The sequence below is a fragment of the Mastomys coucha genome, unplaced genomic scaffold (assembly GCF_008632895.1).
Source record: "Mastomys coucha isolate ucsf_1 unplaced genomic scaffold, UCSF_Mcou_1 pScaffold11, whole genome shotgun sequence".
Taxonomy (NCBI): Eukaryota; Metazoa; Chordata; class Mammalia; order Rodentia; family Muridae; genus Mastomys; species Mastomys coucha.
Window position 1 is genome coordinate 10,094,861 of NW_022196893.1, and position 26,678 is coordinate 10,121,538.

Sequence of the window (26,678 nt, forward strand, 5' to 3'; positions counted from 1 at the left end):
CACACCTAAGTACCTGGTGGCAGGTGATGAGCAGAGCTGTCCACACAAAGAAGCCGGAGATGACCTGGGCGGCAGTGGTCATCAGAAACACAGGGTGTTCCATGGCTGTGGGGCTCCCCTCGGGAGTGGCAGAGACACTAGGTGAAGCTGCTGCGGTTGTGGGTGATGCTGGGTCTGGGGCCAGCGCAGCCCCCCTCACTGTCATGGTTCCCAGCAGCACCAGGCTCCCTGAGAGGATCTCTTGCAGTGAGTGGCAGGCTGGCCTAAAGAAGAAACGGGAGTGAGTGGCAGTGTTATGAACAGTGTATTCCAGTGAGTGGAATACGGGTGTACGGAAGAGCGCCAACCTACAACTGTCAACAACAGCTTGCCCATTGCTACCCTGGCAGTCCCTCAGTACTGCTGCCAAAGCTGGAGCCCTCACATGGCACACACAACTGCCACATGGGCCTCCTGTCACTCTCCTTTAGAGACAAGGTGTTGCTGTGTACAGACTCGGTAGGTCTTGAGCTCAAATCCTCCTGCCTCAGGCTCCCAAGTACTAGGATGAAAGACATATACCGCCCTGATGTGGTAGACTTGTTTTTGTTTTTCTAAGACAGGGTTTCTCTGTATAGCTCTGGCTGTCTTGGAACTCTGTAGACCAGGCTGGCCTCGAACTCCCAGAGATCTGCCTGCCTCTGCCTCCCAAGTGCTGGGATTAAAGGTGTGAACCACCACTGTAAGGCATGGGAATCTACTTGAAGGGCCTGGCTTTTGAGATTTCTCTCTAACTTTCCTAATGGCTAACAGTCACCCATCCCTTTGGGACCCAGCTGGGCTATCTTGGAGACTTTATGGCTCTTCCCAATTTGTACATCTTCAAACTTCAAACTACAGAACCTAGGACTTCACACAATGCCAAGAAAGTACTCTACCACTGCCTCCTACACAACCCCCTAGAAATCATCTTCTAACTCAACGCAGGAATCCTCTTTCCTAAAACCCTGCCCAGGCACTTCCTCACCCGGATACTCCAGTCCATTTCACATGCCCTAACTAGTCTCTAAGGAACAGAGGGCCTGCATTCGGTCCATGCGTCTCTCTTCCTGCCTGCTCAGAGGCAGTGAGTCCCCTATCCCCATCTTTGAATCTCCAGCACCAAGCCCAGCAGCCAGGCAATTTATAATGCTCAACCTCATTCCTGGCTTTCGATCTGCATTTCCAGAGAATGTGAGTGAGGTGGCCCCACACAAGGAACATGGCAGAACTGAGGAAATGCACATCAAGGAAATTTCCAGAGGGAAAGTGAAACAGAGTAGATGGTGACTCCGTGGAAGCAAAGCCTTTCTATTTCTAGATAGAGTTGAGGTCCCATTTGACATGGAGAAGTAATCCTCATATAGTCCAGAGAAGAACTGCTGACAGGTAGCCACCAGATGTCTGCCAATTGGGGCAAGGCTGGGCCAGAGACCAGAGCTACTTCCAAAGAACAAAGCTTTCCAGGATCATCAGAGTGATGCCCCAGAGTGACAGCCACAGTGACAGCATCAGGGGTGGGGGTTGGGGGGGGGTCTTTGGAACGTCAGGAGGGTGGAGTCCTCGTGAAAGGGATTAGTACCCTGGTGTAAGACCCCTCCTCTGCATCTTGAGGACAAAGAAGAGTTGCCTAGAAACCAGAAATGCACCCCACTGGACAGTGTGGTCGGTGCCTGGATCTCAACTACCCAGCCTCTGGAACAGTGAGAAAGAGGCGGGTTTCCAGCATTCTGTTATGGCAGCCAGAGGAGTCCAACTGCGCCTTCTACCCAGGCATCAGTCTTAGGAGCCTCATGCTTAGTGCTGCCACCTACTGACAGCTGTCAGTGCTACCCGGCCATCAGGTGACCTGGAAGGCTAACTGCCCAAACCCATTCTGCACCAGGGCATGAAGGGATTAGAGGGGGAGTGGAGAGAGAGTGCGCATCACAGACACTGGGAAGAAGTCTGATGGAAGTTTGAGTCCCCAGCTTCATCATCAGCCCAGGTGACCAACCTCACAGTCCTTGGCAAATCCCAGAGCTGACATCCAGACCAGAATGTAGTGACACCTGAACAAGTTCCTCCTCCTCTCCTGTCTTTGGGCCCAGACAACTCACACCTGCCCTATGGTCCAGACACCGCCTTGCCAGCTGTCCACCTGCACTCCTGCTTGGCTCCCACTAACATCCTGACTCCTCATCTAGCTATCAGAACACCGGGATCCAGGCAGAGCCCTTGGATTGCTCTCTTCCACATCAACAATCCCTAACCACCAACTAAAAGACAGATTCAAGACTCAAAAACGGAGAAGGCAGCTAAATTGGGAAACTGAAAAATGGAGGTGTCTGTGTATGAGGACTGATGGAAAGCCCTGCAAAGGGAGGCACCGTAGCAGCCTTATAATAGCTGCTGTAGCACGGCTGCCAAGTCGAAAGCTAGCACCTGGGACGTTTCTTTAGAAAAGCTTGCACTGTGAATCAACATCTTTGCCTGTCACCCCAGATTAAAAGGATAAATATGGAGTGGGCAAAGATACCCCTAAATCGCCAGCATTTCCTCTAAATATTATCTTCTGTTTGTTTTCTTTTCCCTAATGGCAACTTTGAAGTGATATTATCTACATCTTGGAAATAGAATAAAGATGTGAAACTTGGCTTTCAGGCCCCTACCAAGCGATTTGAAGGTTTCTAGAACATTCTCTCAGCTAACAGTCAAAGCAGTGCTCTCACTCTTAGCTGTTTGGTCCCTGGTCCCCTCAAAGGCAGGTATAGCAGCTCCTCCACCCAGACCAAGACCCACATGGAGGCTGCCGACCACATCCACAATCCAATCTAAATCACTCTAAGTAAGCTCTGCAGACTGCTCACAACGTGCACAGAGGGGGAGGGGGAGTAGATCCTGGGACCTACTGCTTACCGTGTGCATAGGAGAGGAGGGATACTGGGTCCCACTGTCGCACATGTACTACAGACAGATGTCCCCCTGGGAGCGAGCACTCATGACCCAGATCCCACGCAAACAGCACATTGGCTTGGCAGGGCACCTGGCCCTCAGAGAAGCCAGAGTGACTGTGGCAGGGGAACTGCAGCTGGTCTAGCACCCTCTCATCCGCATGGTCTCTATGCCTTCCCTGTTAAATATAGTTCATGTTCCTCAAGGTAGGAGGAGCCATACAAGACAAGGCTTGGATTCCAACTGCTCTAGCACGTTCCAATTCTTTCTTTTTCTTTTTCTTTTGCTGGGGGGGGGGGTGTTTCATCTGTGTGCAGGTGTGCTTGTGTGCAGGTGTGCTTGTGTGCAGGTGTGCTTGTGTGTGCCTGCAGTTGTTTTTGAGACAGGGTCTCTGGCTTGGGGCTTTCCAATTCAGCTGCCTCTTCTGTTTTGACATGGGCTCTGGGAGCAAACTCCAAACCTCATTCTTGGTGGTTAGCACTTTAACCATTTTCCCAGCCCATGGTTTCCCCATTTTCAGTTGAGCAACTGACAAAATTCTGCAAAGGGTATGGCAGAGGGTTGTAGGGAAACAGGAGAATCACCTCTCTGAGGACATATCCTGAAGCCTCTGGACCCTCGTGGGCTTGGGAAGATCCAGCCTTGACCTTGAGGAGCCCAAAGCTCCATGCTCCTGCAGCACCACACTGCAATGTGGAGGTCACATCCCACCACGCTACGCAGAGGCGACGGCCTGGGGGTCAGTGTGGTCAGGCGTCTGATGGGTGAGGACTTACCAGCAGCATCTAAACACAGAAGAGTCTGGACCTAACACAACTAACTTCAAACTCTGAAGGCGCCGCATGGGATTCCTGCCAGATGAGTTCTACAGGATCTCAGGGCAACTACGTAAGTGATGAGAGGGTTCTAGTCTACAGATGTCCCGGTGATAAACAAGCTTACAATTAAAAGCGACTATTTAAGGACTTGCAAGATGCCTGGGTAAAGGCACTGGATGCCAAGCCTGACAACCTGAGCTCAGGTGGAGGCTAATCCTCTGATCACTCCTCAATCTCTCAACCTCAACCAACCTCTCTCTCTCTCCCCCCTTACCCCCACACACAAAGTAATAATAGCAATTATTGTAATAACTAAAACAGCACTTTAAATGAATCTGGGCATAACTGCAGAAAGTCTGACACAGGTGGAAACATGCGCACTGTGGCGATCAACACTACACAACAAAGCCTCGAGGGTGGCACCTGTCAAAGTAATGACAGCCTGGATAGAGGAGGAGAAAGCAGGAGATAGAAAGAAAGCACCTTGCAGGACAATACTGAAGGCTGGCTGGCCTCTGCTGATCTATGATGGCCGTTGTTTAAAAGACTCTGGTGTGCACAACATGGTTGTGTTAAAATGTAAACAGCCACCAACTAGTTTGTTTCTGCTTTGTCCTGTCCTATTCTTATGACCCAATGTGGACTTGTGTTCAGATCAATATTATTTGTATCACTACATGCTAATCCTCAAATACATGCTTTCTGGTTGTGCTGCTGCTGACAGTATGATTAGGTGGCCTGGTTGGTCTCGAACTCAGAGCTCCACCTGTCACTGCTTCCAGAGTGCTGAGATTAAAAGTGTGTGCCACCACGCTTGACCCTAAATAAATGCTTCTTTTTATGTAAAAAATTAATGCAAATCGGCCATGGATTTTTTTATTTGAGATATGGTCTTCACAGGTAGCACAGGCTAACCTTGGATTAGCAGCGACCCTTCCTTGCCTCAGCCTCTCCAGTGCTCCGTTATAGGCATTACCCGCCACCTTCGCTTGGACTTTGGTTTCGTTTTATATTTTTAAATTTTAAAAATGTATAAATTGCAAGGGTATTTTGCTTCTTGCACGTATGCATGGGTACCACACGCGTACCCGGTACCCTTGGAGGTCAGAAAAGGGCACCAGATCCCCCAAACTAGAATTACAGATTGTTGGTTGTAAGCTGCCATACGGTAGCCAGAAACCAAACCTAGGTTCTCTGCTAGAGCCATGAGTAACTGCTAAGCCATCTCTCCAGCCCCAGACCTGGGTTCTAATATAAAGTGTAAACTATAAGAGAAAGGCTGGGTGTGGTAGCACACACCTTTAATCCCAGTACTTAGGAGGCAGAGGCAGGCAGATCTGAGTTTGAAGCCCAGCCTAGTCTGCAGAGCCAATTTCAGATAAGCCAGGGCTACACAAAGAAACCCTATCTGAAAAACAAAGAAACAAAACCTATAAAGAGAAAACCTTGAAGTGGGAGGTAGACAATTCCTAATACCAGAAGCATGACCCACAGAAGGGAACGTACGAAGTGAACTGAATAAAAAGTAGGAACATATAGGGAGACGTTTCTCAAAAAAGCTGGGGGGGGGGTGGATTCTTAAACAACAACAAAAACCCTTTATGTTTTGTTTTTCTGTGTAGCCTTAGCTGTCTCGCTCTGTAGATGAGGTTGGCCTCAAACTGAGAGAGGTGTTGCCTCTGCCTCTGAAGTGCTGGGATTAAAGGCGTGAACCACCATGGCTCTGACTGAGAAAGGGGAGAAAGGAGTGAGATGTTCACTGTGAGAGCTGCACGGTGGAGTGGCAGGGTGTGCGTGCCTGTAGCACAAACCTGGGGAATGGCCAGAGTCTTGGCAGAAAAGAACAGTCAAAGCTCAACTGTACCGTCCAATCTGAAAAGATACAAGAGACTTGAAGAGCATTGGCTAAGTAGATACACAGCCAGTGAGCACATCATCAGACAACAGAGAAGAAATGAAAACCAGAGAGTGGTGCCCCCAGAGCTATACAATGAGAGGCTGTGCCGATGTAAACACTGCCAAGGAGGCAGAGAAACTGAACCTCACACGTACATTGGCATGAAGATAAAGCAGAATATCATCTGGCAATTTCTTACACAACCATGCAGCCCAGGGATTATCTTGATTATGTTAATTGATATGGGAAGGCCTGCCCACTCTGGGTGACACCATTCCCTAGGCAGGGGATCTGACTGGTCTAACAGTAGAGAAGGGAGCTGAAGACAAGCACACATGCACAAGAACACATGTATTCATGGCTTCTTCTGACTGCTAAAATGTTGACCAGCTGCTTCAAGCTCCTGATGCCTTGACTACTTCACCCTGAGGGACTATAACCAGGAACTCTGAGCTATAATAAGCCCTTTCTCCCTAAAAACATTTGAGAATAGTCCAAATGTCTGTCAACAAGGGAAGATTGAATAAACCACTATATCCAGACTTTAAAACTACTTCTCAACATTAAAAAAGAATATGTGGGGCTGAAGAGATGGCTCAGCAGTTAGGAGCACTGACTGTTCTTCCAGAGGTCCTGAGTTCAATTCCCAGCAACCACAAGGTGGCTCACAACCATCTGTAATGGGATCTGATGCCCTCTTCTAGTGTGTCTGAAGAGAGCAATGGTGTACTCACATACATAAAAATAAATAAATCTTTTAAAAAAAGAAAAGTATGTGCCTGGTCATGGTGATAACCATCTTTAATCCCAGAGTTTGGGAGGTAGATGGAAGGTGGATCTCTGAGTTTGAGGCTGGACTTGTCTACAAGGTGAGTTCCAGGACAGCCAGAGCTACAGAGGACAGGCAAATCCTGTCTTGAAAAATAATAGCCCCAACACTAGGAGAAAGAAGCCCTCTCTGCTGGGCAGAGCTATTCAAGAGACTCTTAAAACATTCAGCCTATTGCTATTGCCCTCCAGAAGTGGGAGTTAAGCCCCTACAGCGAAGGCTCCATATGCCTCACACACACACACACACACACACAAACACACACACACACACACACACACACACACAGGGCCCAGAGGTCCCAAGCTGGAACTGGCCTGAATGTCACAAGAACTAGCTTCCAGGGTTCCTGAAGGCATTATACAAGCTTTCAAAAGAGGATATGGAGGCTGGAGAGATAGCTCAGCGGTTAAGAGGAGGTCCTGAGTTCAATTCCCAACAACCACATGGTGGCTCACAACCATCTATACTGAGATCTGATGTCCTCTTCTGGCACATAGGTGTACATGCAGATAGAGCACTAGACACATTAAACAATTAAATTTCTAAAAGATTTATTCATTTATTTTATGTATATGAGTGCATTATAGCTGTCTTCAAACACACCAGAAGAGGGCATTGGATCCCATTACAGTTGGTTGTGAGCCACCATGTGGTTGCTGGGAATTAAACTCAGGACCTCTGGAAAAGCAACCAGTGCTCTTAACTGTTGAGCCATCTCTCCAGCCCAAATAAATAGGTCTTAAAAGGGGGAAGAGGGGATGTGACCAACAACAGTCTTACCCAGCTATGATGCTCATGAATCACCACGAAGCCAGCATGGCACCATAACCCTGAGGATTAAGTGATGGCATGAATACTGTGGCAGTGACCAACTGCTTTCTAACTGAATTTAAGACCTGCTCAAAAACAGAGAAATCACACCATCCTGGAAACCTAGCCAAAAGAAGGAAAAAAATTTTTTTTGTTTGTTTTGATTTTTTGTTTTTTGTTTTTTGTTTTTTTCCGAGACAGGGTTTCTCTGTGTAGCCCTGGCTGTCCTGGAACTCAGAAATCTGCCTGCCTCTGTCTCCCAAGTGCTGGGATTAAAAGCATGTGCCACCACTGCCCAGCTGAAAAAAAAATTTTTTAAGGGAAAGTATAAATACACACAGCATTAGGTTGCCTCGAGAGTATTATGGCAATCCCAAAGTCAGAGACTGTCTGAGTCCATTTATAGAACATTTTCAATGTGATAGAGCTATAAAGGTGTAGCTCAGGTGAGCGTGTGGTCGGCAGAGACCGGGGACAATGAGAGCGAGTGTGGTGCAGGCAGGTTCCTTCCAGTGACAAGAAGTTGTGATGGGGGGCTGGTGAGATGGCTCAGCGGGTAAGAGCACTGACTGCTCTTCTGAAGGTCCTGAGTTCGGATCCCAGCAACCACATGGTGGCTCACAACCATCCGTGATGAGATCTGATGCCCTCTTCTGGACATCTGAAGACAGCTACAGTGTATTACACTGGAGCAAGTGGGGCCTGAGTAAGCAGAGGTCCTGAGTTCAATTCCCAGCAGCCATGTGATGGCTCATGGCCATCTGTACAGCTACAGTGCACTCATACACATAAATAAAATTAAAAATAAATAAAGAAAGAAAGAAAGAAGTTGTGATGGAGCCACAAATCCATATGAGATGAGCCACACAGAACTACAGACACACGCCCTCCCACAGGTGACAATATAGACGTGAGTGGGCCTCACAGCCCAGTCTCCATTGCGCTGACGTCAGGGAACCACTCTGATGTGGCTACAGCCAAGGAGGATGTAACCAATGGAAGGAGCCTGCACCTGTACACTAGGTCTGAACTTCCTGTGGATCTCAATTTGTTTCAAACAGAGGATTAGTTTTTGTATTTGGCTTTGTTTGTTTTCCGTTTACAGATTTTTTTTAAATCATATCTTATGTGTCTGAGTATTTTGCCTGCATTCATGTTAGGCACACCACACGTAGACCTGGTGTCCTCAGAGGCCACAAGATAGCGTCAGACGCCTTGGAAGTACAGTTACAGATGACTGTGGGTGCTGAGAAATGAACCTGGGTGTTCTGCTAACTGCTGAGCCATCTCCCTACCCCAAAACAGATTTTTAAAGTCTACAGCATGCAGAGACAAATATTGGCTTGTTATATGGGTAAAAAAAATTAGCATGGTGCTATATCCGCACCCCCATCCCCACTGCCCAAGGTTGCCCTTAAATTCTTGTGTCCTGTGTTCAAGGGATCCTCCTGGGCTGGGGTGAAGCTCAATTGGTAGGATTACGTACCATGCGTGAAGCCCTAGGTTCGGCTCTCAGCATTGAACAGAACTGGGCATGCTTGTACACAAAGGTAATCCTAGCACTTGGGAGGCAGAGGAAAGGGAACAGGGTTCAAGATCATCTCCTGCTACCAAGCAAGTTCAAGGCCAGACAGGGCTATATGTGACTCTGTCTCAAGTAGGAAAAAAAAAATCTTCCTGTGCAGCCTCCAGAGCGTGAGCACAGCATCCAGCGTGAGCACAGCATCCAGCGTGGGCGCTTCTTAAGGGAAGAAAGATGAGTAAGGTCGGTCACACAGACAGCTGCTGAAACCAGGAGTATGAGGGAGAGGCATGTCAGCATGTGGGGAGTCTCCCATCATGAAACTTCCATAACGAAGGCAGAAGGAACATCAGCACCTCCACCGAGCTGAGACCCAGCGACTGAGGGGAGGCCCAAAGGACAGACTGACTCCCTCCCTACCTTGCAGAAAAGCATCTGAGTAGCCAAACCGAGCAAGAGGGAAACTGAGGCTGGCCTCAGTGCCAGGCACTTCTGTCTTAAACACTGAAAAGGAAGGACTAAAAGGTCCCATGCACGGACACTAGTTCTATGCTGCCTGTCTGTCCACAAGTTTCCTAGGACTGCCTTTGAAATGTCCTCAAACACCTTTGTGACATTCCTTCACAGGACAGAGCTATTGTTTGAGAAGCCCTCCCGGTGACACCATCAAAAACATCAAGCAAGGAAGGCTCTATGCAGGGCATTGTGACCAAAACAGTGTTATCTGGCATCAATTTAAAAAAAAAAAAAATCTCAGGGTTGGAGAGATGGCTCAGCGGTTAAGAGCACACTGACTGCTCTTCCAAAGGTCGTGAGTTCAAATCCCACATGGTGGCTCACAACCACCCGTAATGAGATCTGATGCCCTCTTTTGGAGTGTCTGATACAGCTATAGTGTATTTACATATATTAATAAATAAATCTTAAAAAAAAAACCCTCAGATCTGTACTCCTAAGATACTATGAAATAGGATTTTTTAGCTGACTTAAAAAAATTCCCAGTAAATCTGAGTGTGTTTTGAATACCCATGTTAGAGACTTTGAAGCAAATACCTCTGTCTGGTTTATAAAAACATCTGACTGACAGAGGAAATGGAAATGTAGCAGCTAAATTCTGACAGTTCTTTTGTGCAGTTCGTGGCTGAGATCAGTGAGTACGAAGGGAGCCTAGGAAGAAGCACTGCCCAGTGCTGTGGCATGCACAGCCTCATGGGCATGGGCAGGGGGCTCTGTCAGGGAGGGCAGCAACGAAAACCGGGCATAGAAACTCGGAAGGCAGGGTCGGGCCTTCCAGATGCTCGCTCCACAGCGCCAAAGCTCGCCCACCCTGAACACTCCAGCCTAGGAAGCCAGAAGGCTTGTGCCCACAATGACCCCAACTTCAAGGCTCATGACATCAGCTTGTCCTCGGACCTCTATGTGGAATGGATCTTACAGATAAAGGGTAACGGGAAGGGTGAGTTTGCAAATACTTACCAGTACATCAAAACCTACACTCAAAAAGCCTGGTGTTTGTTTATCTGTGTAAATGTGCCATATATGTGTGCACCCACGTGCACACAGGCAAAGACCAGATGAGGCTGTCAGGAGTCCTCTATTGCCCTCCGCCTTATTCCCTTGGGACAGGTCCCTCACTGAACCTGGGGCTCACTATTTTCTGGCTTGAGTGACAGCAAGCCCTAACAATCTCACCGTACTTATGCTACGGTTTCTGATATGCGCAGCCACATCTGCCTTTTTACATGGGTGCTGGGGAGCCAAACACAGGCCCTTATGATCGCAACAGAAAGATCTCCACCCACTGAGCTATCTTACAGCCCAAGTTTGGTTTTTGTTTGTTTTGTTTTTAGACCAGGTCTCTTTGTATGTAGATCAGGCTGACCTGAAACTCAGAGATCTACCTGCCTCTGCCTCCCCAGTGCTGGGATTAAAAGTATGGCAAGTTTGGGGTTCAACTGCGGTTAAAGGTATACAATCAATAGTACAGGGAGCCAAGGGCCACTGGCACCGTGTCATTCCGTGTCACAGTCTCTGTGTTAACCGCTCCCAGCACAGTCCCTTAGCCCCCTCAGTCCCAGGCTTCAGATCACACAGAAAATAAAGCCAAGCACTTGTTTGGTCCCCCAGTGGCCCACCTGCTGTAAATGCTGTCACCCCACCTCCCACTGTTTGCCTGGCAACCTGTGACTCGGAAGAGGCCAGGTCTCAAGCTGACACTTTGTCCCAGACCCTGAGTTGGGGGTGGAGGGGGTGGGGTGGGGGGGTGGAGCTGGACCTGAACAGGTGAGCAGGCTTTTATCTTGGGAGCAGAGCAAAGGTGCGTACTGTCCTGTTGCCATGGCCTCTGAGCCAAGAGCTTAGCAACCAGAATTGTGCACACTTTCAAAAGGGTGTAGAGCTAGAAACGTGGCTCAGTGGGTAGGACTGTTGCTTAGAACAGCATCCTAAGTCCCACCCCCAGTACCATATAAACCGGATGTGGTAGCTCATGTCTGTAATTCCAGTAAAAGGCTTGGAAGTTTAAGACCAGTGTTGGCTACACAGTGAGCTGAGGCCAGCCTGGAGTGTATAATATTGTTTCAACAAAAATAAATACATAAGTAAATAAATAGATTATAGTACTGCATATGGTCTGGCATTCACATGGGGTCCAGGCAACCCCCCAGCCTCCCATGCATAGCACTCCCATAGAGAAAAATGTAGCTCACTTGGCTCAGAAAACCTTTAAGGGTTATAATTAGTCTCAGCAATTCAGGTCAGATTTTGGCTGCAAAATGAGTCTGCTGCTGACTAAGGAGGAACCTCTGGGGTTTCTGCAAGATCTGGAATCTACTGTGGTGAGAAGGAGCATGCTAGGGAGGCTCCTGAGCACAAGGACTGACTTCTACATTTACAACATTCTCCTAAACCTGAAATCTATTCAGCATCGACAGGACAGGAGTGAGCGCTGGTCTTAACTCTCCAGCGACCAAGGCCTCCAGCCTCCTTCCCGGCCCCCTGTCTGAGCTGCAGCAGAAGCCCTGTCACGCTACACGTGTGAGGTGAGCACATGTCTGAGTGCTCAGGTGCTTCTCCTCTCTCCTAATCGTCATGGTAACAAGACCACTAACTCTCACCTCACCAAAAACATCACCACCACCTTGGGCCCCGCCTACGCCTAGCAAAACCTGGCTGTGCTCAGTGCTCCAGCCAGCATTCCTGTTTCCCACATTCTCTTGGTCCATGATGCCAGACACACAGTAGGGACATGGGAAGAGGCAACTGTGAGCTACTGAGCAATGTGGAGCCTGGCCTTGGAGCCACCCAGCACGCTCTTTAGCCTCTGTCACCTGGACCCGCCCCACTGCTGACACTGTGCAGCTTGGCCTCAGCAGGCGTGTTCATCTGGTAGGAGGTATGGAGCTGGGCCACATGCACTGTCTTCCAGCCTGAGACGGCCACACCAAGGAGAGCAAAGGACAATCACAGGGAGGAGGGGAACGACAACATGAAGGGGAGTCTAGGAAAACAGACACTGTCACTGTTAGAGACGCTGACCACAGGTGGGTTCTCTCCTGCCTTCTCCACGACAACACTGTCAATTCCTGGAGGTCAAAGTTCATGTTTCAGGGCACCTGCTTCAGGGACTGGAATGTTCTGCCATTCTCACTTCTGAGCCCTGTCCCCCACTGCCTGCACATGGCCACCTCCTGTTATATCCACCGTCTTTTCTCTCATGGCCTTTTCTGCTATCATGCTATCTGGCTGAATGACAGCGACATGAGGCTGGAATGCATCTGCTGAACACTGATTTGGGGACAGAGGACAGTGATGTAGAGCCAGCCTGTGCCCTCCAGATGCTTCAGTAGGCTTGTGCCAAGAAGGCCTCACACAGGAGCAGTTGGACAGGCCACATGTGGCACCGTGCAGCTCACAAAGGCCCTTGGCCACATGCAAGTAGACATAAGTAGACATAGTCAGAGCACCCAGACAGATGAGTGCCCTGGGCAGAGACCCTGCGGTGCCACCATGACGCAAGGACTGGGCTCATGTTGAGCCTCAGGCGTGTGGCTAATGGGGAAAGAAGGACACAAGCTTGGGGAAACCCAGCTCTCAAAACAAGGAGCAGCCAATACAATATCCCCTTACACCAGAGGGTCAAGGAAGCTGAATGTGACCCAGGGAAGGCTTATAGAACCTGGAGGAAGAGGAAGGAGGGTCTCAAGTGCATTATGACCAGGTCCTGCCTGGGCAATGAACTAAGTCAAAGCCAGAACCCACACAGTAAACATGCCCGTCCCCAACACATGCTATGTCTGCAGCTTCCGCTGGGGAGACAGACCACTCATTGTCCCTCTGTGAGGACACCCTCCTCACGCTGCCCTCCCCACTCCACCCTCACCATACTGCCCTCCTCACATTGCCTGGCCTTTCTTCAACCTTGAGCCCTGGAGCCACGTCACCTACACCTGACTCCAAGCTCTGCCACTGTAGCTGTGTGTCAGAGACAAATTATGCAACCTCTCTCTGCTTGGCACAAAGGGCACATGGCCACATGCAAGCCAGAGGCACTTCCAGGAAAAACCAAGACTCAAGTACCGCATGCTGCTGCCATTACTATTACTGGTCTCATGCTACCACATCCTATCACAGAGGGGTGTGGTGGAGTGTCACATTCCCACCAGCCTCTGAGTCCAGGCTGGCCCTATTTCTGGTCTCTGATTCTTTTTAAATCTTGTGTGTATGTGCAGTGTGCGTGTTTGTATATGGTATATGTGTGTATGATGTTTGTGTGTGGTATATATGAGGTATTTATGTAATGTGTATGGTGTGTCTATGGTGTATGAGTGTTATATGTATGCATGTGTGTATATGCGATGTATGTGAATATGGCATATGTATGATTGGTATGTGTGTGTGTGTGCATACATTACACATGTGCAAGCAAAGACCAGGAGGCCATCAGGTATTCCTTTGAGGAATATGTTTGGGCTAGGCCTGGCAGCCAGCAAGCCCCAACAATCCTCCTGACTCAGACTGCCACCCTCACCCCCACACCTCCAAGATGACTTGTGCCTGTGAGACCACAGCCAGCTTGTTAAGTGAGTGACAGGAACCAAACTCAGGTCCTCATGGTTGTGCTTGCAGAAAGCATTCCTAACTATCTAGCCCCTTCTCTCCAGCTTCACTTCACCCCAAATCTCCCCCCTTTTAGACAAGGTTTCAGTATAGCTGAAGGCAGCTTGGAGTCAGGGTGATTCCCCTGCCTGAGCCTGAGTGTTGAGTTTACAAGCACAAGCCACAACACCCAGCCAGATTTTGATTCATTTTATTTCAGATCTGAGCCCTGTCAAGCTGTAGCCATGGAGTGCATGCTCAGGCATCGGCCACCTGCACTCAGGCCAAGCTGCACTGGCCACAGGCGGCAGACACTTCTCTGGAATGTGAACACACCCCAGAGGGAATGCTGTTCTTGTTTGTCTTATCCCCCGGAGGAAGGTCCATCTTTACACGCCTCCTCTCTTCTCCCCATAGGGGCTCACTTGAACACTGCATCTGGGCCTGTAGCCTGGAAATGAGGGGTTCTTAGACCTGGGGGTCGAGGGGGTGCTCAGCTTGACCAACCTCCAGTGGCTGCCTTTGGAAGGAAGCTGGCCCACATCAGAGACAGATATCAGCCCACAAGCTGGCCCTTCTCCAGGGGGGATTAGAGGGAAGAGTGGCTGGCCAGCAGCTGGCAGCTTTGCTTGGCCTTCTGAAAAAGGTCACATGCCTCACGACAGGACAGAGGTCCACTTCTCCCACGACACTATTCCCATCAAGACACCACCAATCAGGCCACTGTGGAGGCTCCACGTCCCCACTGAGGCCTGAAGCAGAGGAAAATTTACCCAACCCTGGCCTGTTTGTGCTTGGGGGTGGGGACATCAGAAGCAGAGGCAGCAACAGGGGAATCCCAGTCCTTCAGCTCCTGGGGATCACTTAACCCTGCCTTGAACTCAGTGATTTTGCTTTGAGTTTCTTTGGAGTTTTGCTGTTGTTTTGTGATTTTTATGAGTATATATGTGAGAATGTTTCGCCTGCATGTTATGTCTGTGTATCACTTGTGTGCCTAGTGCCCGCTGAGGTCAGGAGAGGGCAATGGCTCCCCTGGAACTGGAGTTAGGATGGTTGTCAGCTACCATGTGGGTGCAGGAAGTGGAAGCTGGGTCCTCTGCAAAATCAACAAGCGTTCTGAACCACTGAGCCATCTCTCCAGCCCTGTAGTGGAGTCTTTTGGTTTTGTCTGTTGATTTCTCTAAGACAGTCTTACTATGCAGCCTTTGCTAACTTTGAACTCTCTGTGTAGGCAAGGCAGGCCTGTCTCTACCTCCAGAGTACTGGGATTAAAAGTATGTACCATCGGGCAGGTAAGAGCACTGATTGCTCTTCCAAAGGTCCTGAGTTCAAATCCCACCAACCACATGGTGGCTCACAATCATCCAAAATGAGATCTGACGCCCTCTTCTGGAGTGTCTGAAGACAGCTACAGTGTACCCACATATAATAAATAAATCTTTTTAAAAAAAAAGTGTGCACCATCATGCCCAGAGTTCAGTGTTTTGAAGTTTTGGTTTTCAAACGAACCAGGCTGAATTCTGGTTACTCAGTTCTCTTCCACACTGAATACAAACAGATCAGTGTGCTGTGGGCTTTGAAGCCTCTCAAACTAGTTAATATCCTATCTAGCACCGAGCACATGGCTGCAGAATCCTGAACCCCAACTTCCACACTGCCTTCTAGGAGCAAGCTTTCTAAACAAAGACTACTGCAGGTGCCCCTCTCCCTGGGGTATCAGCACAACTCTCAGTGCAGGGTCAGGAGACGGCCAGCCCCAAACAAGAAACTCCACTCACAACTACACAGTGAGCAGGCAGCCCATCCTGGTGCACACCCACAACAGTGTGCAAGGGGCTCAAGACAAGAGCAGAAGAGGCCACAGCACGGATGCCTGTCCTCACAAGGAGGGCTACACACAGTGTCAAATTCAGCCAGTGGAAACCTCCGCAGCAATGAGAAAGAACAAAGGACTATTCTACAAAGCTGGATGGCCTGACTGACATGGAGAGGAGAAGCCAGGCACCAGAGAGACCAGAGAAGCCATCATCAGATGCTCAAACCAGGCAGAACGGATCTCAGGTGCTGAGCTGTGAGGATCCTTACCTGGGAGAGTGAGTGACCACAAGGAGTCCCAGGCAAGGCTCAGGTACCTGGCACACAGTGCAGAAAGTCCCAATGGCGAGCAGCAGGGACAGCCACGGCAGTGGGAAGGACAAAGGGCAGCACAGAGCAGACACTGAACTGGTACCTGGAGCTGCTGTGGAGAGACGGGCAGCAGCCAAGGAGCTGGGTGAGCACAGGCGTGGAGGTGCAGCGTTAGGGACGCCAACAGTGCAAAACCCAGCTTCTCGAGAGAGCATGGATCAAGTGCCACCACAGAGGGGTCTGGGACACCCAGGGCTTTAGCTGCCCATGGGGAACGCCCTGAAGGTTTCACTGACCACAGCAGGGATTTAAAAGTGCCAAAGCCAGCCAACAGCAGGGGAGGGGCTGGAGGCCCTATTTACTAAGGAACCCCAACCCTGCTCAGAGCCTTCTGTGGAAACCAGGTGTGTATTTTCACTGGATGAGGTCAGGGCCTAAGTGAGGCTGGCTGCCTATGAAGGGGTGGCCTGGCCTGGCCTTCCTACACTGGGCAAGTGGGGAGTTCAGTTAGTCCTGTTTGATTTTCTTTAAGGGATATAACATTCGTGTTTTAACCATCAGAAGTACAGGGGAAGCCAGGCCTGGTAGCATTCGGGAAGCTGAGGTCGGAAGGTCACTAAGCCTAGGAGTTTGGAGCGAGCTCTAGGCAGGTTTGGGAGCCCCTGTTCCCTGGTGTGGAAAAAGGCACAAAGGACAATCAGCCAGCAATGGCAGCACCAGCACACTCCACACCAGAAGTGTCATGGTCCCAGCTTCTTGTGGCTGCCTAGGGACCATCTACATACAGGAGCACTTCCTTCACTGCACAGAGGGGCTTCGGGGACACGGCACCCTCCTCCCATTGCTTTCATTCAGCAGTTTGTCTACAACAGTCCTGAACCCTCTATGGCCTCTGCTGTGACTGCACAGTATCCCATGGCTGGACAGGCCATAATTTCTTTGTGTCTCCCTGTATAGAGACACTGAGGTTGAGTTCAGCCCTTGGCTATTTCAAAGCAGCAGTAATGCCCAACCATGTAACCCCATCACTCTGCTCACAGAGTACCACGTCTGTAGGCCAAATCCGCTTGCAGCTTCTGGCGGTTTGGAAATGTATGTTTCAGACAAGTCAAGGCAGAGGCGGAGTACACTTGAGTTGTTCACCTAGGAATTGAATCTTAGTGTTGGCGTTGGCACTTGTGGTGGGGTAAGAAATGGCAGAGAAAAGCTGAGTTTTCAACAAATTGGGCTCTGGTGAGGAGGTGGTACTGGACCTAGGTCAGACCCAACTCACTCAATGCTCTGCCCATGAACTTACTCTCCTTACTTACACATACGGGGAGACTCAGGAGTTGGGGTGCAGCTCAGTAGGAGAGCCCTTGCCTAGCAGTACACATGCTCCAGGATCTGTCCCCAGTTCGGCCGTAAGAAGAATGAAGAGACTGGACCTAGACTGTCAGCCCTCCCAGCCCCAGCTCCCATGCCCTGGTGTACAAAAATGGGTCACCAAGACACCCCGATGTAACTGGCATCCTTGGCGGAAGGTACCAGTATGCAGTGGAGCATCAGGTGGGCCTGGTAAGGAGGAGTGGAACAGTTCTCTAGCTTCCAGTCTAGCCTTCCCACGGGAAAGAAAAGACCTCGCATCACACTCCCTGCCAGAGCTGTGGGGACATCACAGTCACGCAAACATTCACATTCCATGACAATCACCCTCCCTGCTTCTGGTCCATCACTAACAGTTACATAACCCTTGTGCCCAACAGCCATCCGATCTAAGCATCGCCCTCTAGCCAGCCAGTCATGGAGGATGGGGACAGTTTCAGGCAGGAATCCAAGTGTCCTCCCTGAGAATGAGGGCAGCTGAGGACATGTAACCAGCAGGATGGGGCTTCCTCCTCTTCCCCAAATCAAGCCCAGCCACTAGAAAGTGTGGATGAAAGGAAAGGCCTCCTGGCCCCAGCTGAGTGGGAGAGACGCCTGTGAGAGAGACCCAGACAGTCCACACACAGGCTCTGCTCCCACAGAGACATCCAGGGACTTTAAAATATCAAGTCCCCTTTACTGCACTAGAGCAGCTGCTTCACGAAGCAATGATTCAGCCTTAGCAAGTCCAGATTGTCACGTTCCTGCAACCTTAAGCCACATTATACAATGCCTTCCTGGACATAAGGCAGGACCCCAAGCCACTCAAGAAGACTCACTCTACCTCAGGGCTATGTCACCTGCTTGTGTCTGGCCTCTGTGTGTGTTCCATGTGGACCCACTATCTGAAGGTCCTGCCTTCCTCTCCAACTACTGTGAACCACATGCACACAGTTTCATCTTGACTGCCTGTCAGCCCAGCCCAGGCAGGAGCCCCAAAGATCAACCAGGCCCTTCATTACAGTTGTCCACCTCTGGCAACATGGTATGCCAGGCTTTCACAAGAGGCTGCGATCTCTCTCAGGGAGAGCAACATTGGGGGTCATTCAGGCCAGGAAGAACCAGAAAGCCTACTTTCTTCCGAGGACCACAGGCAATTCACCCTCTGAGCCTCAGCCTCTCCATCTACAGAATAAGAATTCTCAAGGCCAAGGCCACTGGGAAGTGTGGTCTGCAAAGCCCTACACAGATCATATTGAAGACGGAGTCATCACATGGCAATATTAATAATATAAAAACGACCACACGTTTTGCCAACACTCATCACTGTGCAGTGTAGACACCCACATTGGGTGCTGCTGGGATCCCCGTCACTGCTCACAGGAGATGAACAGAGATGGAGACCAGAGGCTACAGCAGCTATAGCAGTGCCTTCAGAGCTTTTCTAAAAATGACCATGGGCTCTGGAGAACAGCTGCACTCTGCAGCATGGAGGTCCTCTGCCATTTGCCACAGGACAGAGCCTCTCTTGATATAGCTAGTCCATGGGGAAGTTCATCAGAAGAAAAATAGATGTGTATGTCCCTCAGGGTAGGGAGGCTATGTGATCTGAAAATCCCTTTTGGGGTAACAAATGTAATTACCTCAGGAGAAATGGGGAGAAAGGGGAACAGCCAGCTATCTTGGGATGGGCCATGACACCCAGGTAAAGGACCCAACGGTCTTAGAAAGAAAAACAGTCTTTACAAGATCTCTGCCCAGACTTCAGGCTGTGAAAGAAACAGGGGTGTGTGTACGCCCTTCTTCACAACCTGGCCCTTACCCTGGGGACCAGCCTTTCTGACCTGGGAACCCACCCAGCCTAGGAAGGTGAGCAGATGCCCACTGTGAAGCTTAGAAACAGAAAGCAGCCTGCCCAAGGCCATCGTGCCGGTTTAGCTGTGGCCAGGATAGAGGCAGGGGATCTCATTTTCCCACTGAACTTGAAGCAAACGCCAAGACCTTCATTCTTGTTAACCTGTGGCCAACCTAGGCAAATACTTGTGACCCACACTCCTACCTAGAATGAACATCAACTCAGCAGCAAAGCCTTCTTCTACGAGGAAGCGTGGAGAGGTTGAAATGGAGTCCGTGTAGCCCAGGGTGGCTTGAATCAACAGGAGCTACTCCACTAGCACCGGCTGTGTGCTGGCTACAGCACAGGTTATCTTCATGCGGAGCTTCTCACAGTCGGTGGTCAGCTCTTCATGTGGGACTCCAGCATACAGAAGAGCCGGAAGTGACTCGGGTCAGGCACAAAGGCTTTCTGGGTGGGATCTTCCCCTCTGGTTTCCAACTCAGAGAAGGGAAAGGAGGTGTCTGCCGGGCTTCCTGCCTTCACACAAGCCCCTGCAGGCAGACACTGGCCCTGCTGGCCTCCAGGGATACAGCCTCAGTCTTAACAGACTATCCTGTTCTAAGCTGAGTATGGCAGTGCACACCAGCACTCAAAAGTTGAAGGTGGGAAGATCAGGAGCTCCGAGCCAGCCTGGACTACATGACACTTTGCCTCAAACAAACATCAAACCAGGCATGGTGGTATACACCTTTAATTACAGTAGTTGGGAGACAGAGACAGGTAGATCTCTGTGTCCGAGGCCAGCCTGGTCAATGTAGAGAGTTCCAGGCCAGCCAGGGATATACAAGGAGATCTTGTCTAAAGTAAATAAATAAAACTGTCAAATAAATGAAAACTAAACTGCTGGACATAGTGGCACACACCTTTAATCCCAGGACTCTAGAGGCAGAGACAGATGATCTCTGTGAGTTCAAGCCCAGCCTGATCTATATGATGCATTCTAGGATACCCAGAACTATGCAGAGAGGCCCATCTCAGGAAAAACAACAAACAAAAACCATAAATAAAATCAAGGAAACAAACAGGACAGCCCTGTTCTGATCCGTGCGGAGAAGCCATCATACTGCAAGGATTTCAGCTTTATCCTGGGCACCAGTGCATTAACCATCGGCGGCTGTTCCATCTGCCCACCAGACACTCTCCACACCTGCACTCAATGCCGGCTTCAGGCCAGGCAGTGGGGCACTGCTGACTGCAGGAAGGAGGAGTCCAGCATGCCTGCTGCTCTCAAGCCACAGCTTGGGCCACGCAATCACAGCAGCATCTAGGAATGTGAGCAAATACTTCCATGACAGCTCAGGCTTAGTCCAGCTCCTGGCACCCCCTGCATGTGGCTTTCTCCACTCTGGGGCTTTGAAGAGCAGAGTTCCAAGAGTGGCTGTAGAGACTACTGCCGGCTGGGGGCTGGAGAGATGGCTCAGTGGTTAAGTGCACTTGCTGCTCTTGCAGAGGACCCAGGTTTAGTTCCCAGCAGCCACACTGCAGCTCAGGATTATTTGTAACTCCAGTTCCAGGGGAACTGATGCCTCTTTTGACCTCCCTGGGTATTCTGGACACATTCAGGCATGAGGCAAACATACATACAAAATAAAAGTTAATAAATCTAGAGGAGGAGGAGGAGGAGGAGGAGGAGGAGGAGGAGGAGGAGGAAGAACAACTGTCATCAGCAACTTCCCAGTGTGTGCTGCACAAGCATCTACCTCACATCTCACAGAGCAGGGCCAGCCGGGGGAGGAGCAGGAAGAAAACCTAAACCCAGAGGCCTCTGGGTTCCCGCCACGGAGCGCCCACTCTGCCTCTCCCCTTTTTGGTCTCTGTGAGGCAGAAATCTACTAGGACTGGTTTGTATGGCTGCACTGATCTATAGGTCTACACAGTTGGTTTTGTGACATCGATTCAGATCACTGTATCAGCTGCCACCTCTGCCTGAAACCCACTTTCTCCACCTTTCCACATGGTGATATCATAACTGTCACTGCATCAGACAAGCACCTGCCCAGGCACAACGTCCCCTCAAAGCATCCATGACAACTCTAACTGTCCTGCAGCCAGTGTCTCTCTCCTAGCTGGACGCAGCTCCCCACATTAGGCCTGACAGACTGGACTTCTGAAGAGATTAAATAGCCTGAAAACAAACGGCAAAAGCTGGTGAGAACTGGAAAAGGAGCTTGGCCGCACAAGCCTGAGGACCTGAGTTCGATTCCCAGCACCCATGAAAAGGCTTGGCGTGTGGATACACACTTATATTCCAGACTGGAGAGGCAGAGACAGACAAGTCCCTGGGGCTCCCTGCCAGCTTATCTCGCCTGAGACCCCAGGTCCTAGTGAGAGACCTTGTTGCAAAAACCAAGGTGGATGAAGAACATTACCCAAAGCTAGCTCTCTAGCTCCCACGCACATGCTATGCACGAACGCAAACGCTGGCTCATGATAGCCCTATGACATCTATGCTGCTGGCACGTACATTCTACAGATGAGGCAAACTGCAGCTCCTGTCTTTCTTTCCCTGGCTGGCCTTGAACCCATCCTCCTGCCTCAACCTCCAAAGTAATAGGATTACATAATGTGCAATAATACTACCACCTTAATTTTATCTATCTATTTATCTTTATTTATTTATTTATTTATTGCTTTACTGTTTGGGATAAAGTCTCACTATGCAGCCTGGCCACCCTGGCTATCCATCCATGCAGACCAAGCTAGCCTAGAACTCACAAAGCTCCTTCTGCCTCTGCCTCCAGAGTGCTGGGATTAAAAGCATGAGCCACCATACCCTGGCTACCTTAATTTTAAGAACCATGAATTCTACCTGGTAAGTGACCTGCCCAAAGACACAGTGCTAATAAAAGCAAGGATTTGACCTGCAATTCCTAATTCTCTTTCCAGGTCACTGGAACTGCTCAGCACATTAGCTCCCTCTCTCCTGCTCCCACACTTCAATGCGTTTGCAAAGTTAAAGATAACTTTAAATTTTAGTTATCATTACATGTGTGTGTGTGTGTGTGTGTGTGTATGTATGTATGTATATGTGTGTGTGTGTGTGTATGTGTGTGTACATGCATGCCACAGTACACATGTACAGATGTCAGAGGACAACTTTCAGGAGCTGGGTCTCTCCTTCCACCACAGGCTCTGGGGACCAAAGCTGGGTCATCAGCCTTTTACGGAAAGTGCTTTTACTCACTGAGCCATCTCGCTGGCCCAGATTCCTGAACCCTCAGTTGCCTATGCTAAGGCACCCACTGAGCTTTCTCCCTCAACTCCCATGCTCACCTCCTACAGCCCATCAGCCCCCACCTCCTAGCACAGCTGTGCTTCTGCAAGATTCTGCAAAGACCCCTAGTGGAGTACGTGGAATCTCACAGCCTCTGTCCAGAGAAGGGATGACTGACTAATTCCTCATACAGGCAGGCTAGCTAGCAAGTCCCTGCACCAAATCCAGCCAGCCTGGCCTCTGGTGAAGTAGAGCAAAAAGTCTTCGTGGAGCTCAAAGGAAGACGCAGCAGCTGCACCCACCTTGCCTGGCTCCAGTACTGGCTCCATTCCCTGCTCCTGCCTGTGTTCAGAGAGCTAAGGGGTCCAAGCATAGACGGTGGGTGACTGACCATACCTCCCAAGGTGACAAGAGAAGCTAAGAGCCCAGGAGACCTGGGAGAATCAGGGGTTCAATCCTTAAGAAAATAAGTGCAGGGCAGGTCCTGCCCTGGCATGGCAGAACCATATAAACTGGGTACATGTCTATTATCCTAGGGATTGGGAGGTAAAGGCAGGAGGGTCAGAAGTTCAAGGTCATCTTCAGCCACATAGTAGAGTCAAGTTCTGCCTGGAATACAGGAGACCATGTCTCCAATTAAAAAAAAAAAAAAAAAAAAAAAAAAAAGAACAAAAAAGTTTTAGCTCAGAAGGGGCCAGCCAGCAGGACAGCAGAGCCTGGGGCACAGTAACCTTCAGCCCCGAAGATGCAAAAGAAAAACAGAGCAGAGACTAAAGACACCAGAGCCCAAAGGGGCAGCAAACAGGAAGGAGGCGGGGCATCTTAGAGGTATGTGCCAGAATGAAGGAAGCAAGATGCAGGGTGATGATACAATCTCCCAACACAGTGTGTGTGTGTGTGTGTGTGTGTGTGTGTGTGTGTGTGTGTCACTTCCTCCCAAACTTTCAAAGGCTTTTTGTTGACCACACCGAGATCAAATCAAAACCCTCTGAGAGGGTGACATTGCAGGTCTCCACGTCTGCTTAGGGCTCCTGCTACCCTCCTCTCCTCCTCCATACCCCACCTCTAACTTCAGGACCAGGAAGGCACTGACAATACTGAAGGTCAGAGGGGAAACACTTGGAGATCGGACCAACTGACCTGTGACAGGGAAGGTGGCAGCCCTACCTCACCGGACAGTGGAGGATGGAACAGGAACTCGTGAAAGCACTTTGAACTGTGCCTGACACACGATGAGTGCTCAAGAAATAAGCTGTTGTTCCTACTGTCCTCTGGGCCCCTTCAGAGCCCTCTCCCAACCCAAGGAGAACACTATCTCAAATGTACTAGTTACGTGCTGGGCTACCTCAGCCAACCACCGCCTTTGACAAGGGATAACCCAGTCTCTGGCCTCTCTTCCCTGATGGCCAGCAATTTCAGGGCACACAGGAGGTATTCAGCAAGCACCTGCTGCCCCCAAAAGCCTCAGCCAAGGTCCTGGGGCAGACTCCACATAGAGCTCTGAAGGCCTGGCTCCAGGCTTCCCAACACTCACACCAAATCCCCAGTCTCATTCGCTGCTACTCACTTTCAAAACAATAAAGGCCTGGGCCCTGCCTTGCCTAGCAGTTTCTACTCCAGGGAGCATGCTGAGAGAAATGAGCACAGCAGGGACTGGAAATAGCACTGAGCCCCTCTTGGGGAGAGGTCTGGGCAGGCCGGCTGGCACACAGGAGCAAACCCTGAAAGGCAGGGAGCTCGAGAGGGCTGAGGACACTGCCTGCCTGGAGTGCCTTTGGTCCCGACCCAGTGCACAGGACCAGAAAGAAGAAAAACTGGAAGAAAGCAGCCAGCAGACAGGAGGCGTGGTTCACAGACATCAGCCCTGAACTAGGACAAGCTGGCCACTGATACCCTTCCACCCGCGAGCTCTTCTCTCCTCCCTAGTACAACCCGACCACCCTGGGAGCAACTTACAAGCCATCCCCCAGGACTGCACAAGGATGCTCAGGTCACCTATGGCTATTAGGGGAGTATTTTGAGCCTATACTGGCCTACCACCCACACTGGCCTACAGGGTCACTATCTATGTCCACCTCCCCAGCAGACTGGGAGCCAGGGACTGGAGGCAGCCCTGAGCCTGGCACGTAGTAGATGCTCAGTAAGTTTCAAGGCAACTAGACAAGACCCAGGGATGAAGGATGCTACCAGAGCCTACTAGTACCACACTGACAAGTGAGTCGCTGATCCCCATCCCATCCCATCCCATCCCACCCCACCCACCTTGACCTGCCGCCTCAGTTTCCTAACCCACAACTATGCCTGTTACTTTATTCATACAGCTGCCCTGAGAACAAACTGGGAAAATATACATGATGGAAAGCAAAAGGCCTCTGAGGAATGCCGGTCACCCAGCTCTGGCTCAACTGTCCCTTTGTACTGAAACCTTTTTTTTTTTTTTTTTGCTGGCTTGTCCCCCCTCCACCCACCCAGCACTGAATCCACCTCTGTACTCCTCCTCTGTCTTTGTCTTCTGTTTCTGGAATCCCTGTAGTTACTTCCAATTCCGATTCTGCCCAAGCGCCTGCGAGCTCCTGGGTGCCTGGATCCTCACATCTGTGTGCAGGTGAGCACCAGCCCGGCTTCTGGGCCCCACCCCCACCCTAGGGTTCCAACTCTGGCACTGCACAGAACTCTCAAGATAGTCAGATGGGCCCAAACTTGTTGACACGAAGAGGGGTGCTGCAAACAGCCTGTCAAGAAAGCCAGACCTCTGAGACCTTCATCTCCCTTGCTGCTGCTGGTGTGTGTGTGTGTGTGTGTGTGTGTGTGTGTGTGTGTGTGTGTGTGTGTGTGTGTGTGCATGTTGGCTGAGTCTGCAGCACTACCCTCCAGGGCACAGATTGCTACTTCTCTCCTTACATAAAGCACCTGGCAGCTAGATGAATAATACATGGACCTTCACCTCACACACAGGTATCAGGCAGGCAGACACCTGCTTTGCCCCACCAAGGCCTCCAAGGGACGGAGGGATGAGATGTCCCGCCTCATACAGTCCTCCAAGAAAGGATACAAACTAAAAATCCGAGCCCATTCCCTAGACTCACTAGCTTTGCCATTGCCTGGAGCTCCTTAGCCCAGGCGTCCTATCCAAGCAAGGTGTCCAAGGGCGTGCCCAGGAAAACAGGCACAACACACCCAAACCAATCTCTAGGCTTCCTTTGAACACCCAACATCCTGGGGGCCCCAGGTTCCTATCTGTCCCCCTCCAAATCTTCTGACCTGTGTGCAAAGCGCGCGCGCACACCCTCATTTACGCATGTACCGCCTCAAGGGCCGACCACCGGGCCAGGTCAAAGCCACTGCACTGGGGACCGACGCCTCCCCGCCCCGTTCGGTCGTGCCAGGCTGCAGCACACCCACCACGACGCGCACAGTCCCATCGGTAAGAGGCTGGGCCCCGCGCCGCCCACCCCGGCTCCCCCACGAGCAGGTCGGGTTACACTCAGGGCCCCGCCACGCTGGCGAAGCGGGCACACCCACGGGCCGCTCGGGGGCCTCTGAGTCCCTTCCTCCACGCGGGAAGTCCCCAGCGTGGGGTTCTCCCCAAGGTGCAGCCCCCCGCCCGCTCCTCATTCATCCCGTGCATCCGCCGTCCGGTACCTCAGGAGCCCATGGCGCTGGAGACTGCAGGCGGAGCAGGCGGCGCCGCAGCCCGGTATCTCCGCCGCGGCTGGCGCGTCCCGAGCTCCGCCGGGTACCGCCGCGACGCGCCTGCGCACTCGGAACGCCGCTGGCGGGGGCGGGGCCGGAGCGCGCGGCTGAGGTCACTCGCCGAGCCTTAAAGGGGCCGCGCGCTGCGAAGCGCCACGCGCAAATCTCAGGTCAGGAGGATGGTGCGGTCCTCTTCGCGACTCGCAAACGCACCGCGAGAGACCCAGGGCCCAGATTTCTGAGTCCCGCTCACCACAGTCCTGGGATGCACAGTCTGACCCGCGGGATACAGACTGTCCGGGACGCTGGCGGGCTAGCTAGAGTTTCAATTCTCTGAAAGCCTTGTGTGCGCCAACGCTGAAGGTGAAACGAGATTTAGTTGACGTTTGAGACGGGAGTGGGGGGTGGGGGGCGGGGGGTGAGTGTGAGACTATGGAACGGACTTCCACGGAGCGTTTTGTGTAGTTCTGCAAAA

The 26,678-nt window shown here is 50.8% G+C and overlaps 1 protein-coding gene across 3 annotated transcripts in view; it reads right to left on the reverse strand.

Annotated features, from left to right (window-relative positions):
* Positions 1-26,291, reverse strand: part of Tmem184b (transmembrane protein 184B) — a 44,765-nt gene extending 18,474 nt beyond the window's left edge. For 2 of the 3 annotated variants that reach the window (XM_031349365.1, XM_031349347.1), the window contains exons 1-2: positions 26,153-26,291; positions 14-263 (exon numbers count right to left, since the gene is read on the reverse strand). In XM_031349365.1, the coding sequence (XP_031205225.1) occupies positions 14-205 (192 nt within the window). In that variant the 5' untranslated portion in view covers positions 206-263; positions 26,153-26,291. Of the gene's footprint in view, positions 1-13; positions 264-19,458; positions 19,660-26,152 lie in introns of those variants that run through there. The other variant, XM_031349355.1, reaches the window with a different exon arrangement.
* Between the last annotated feature and the right edge of the window lie 387 nt (positions 26,292-26,678).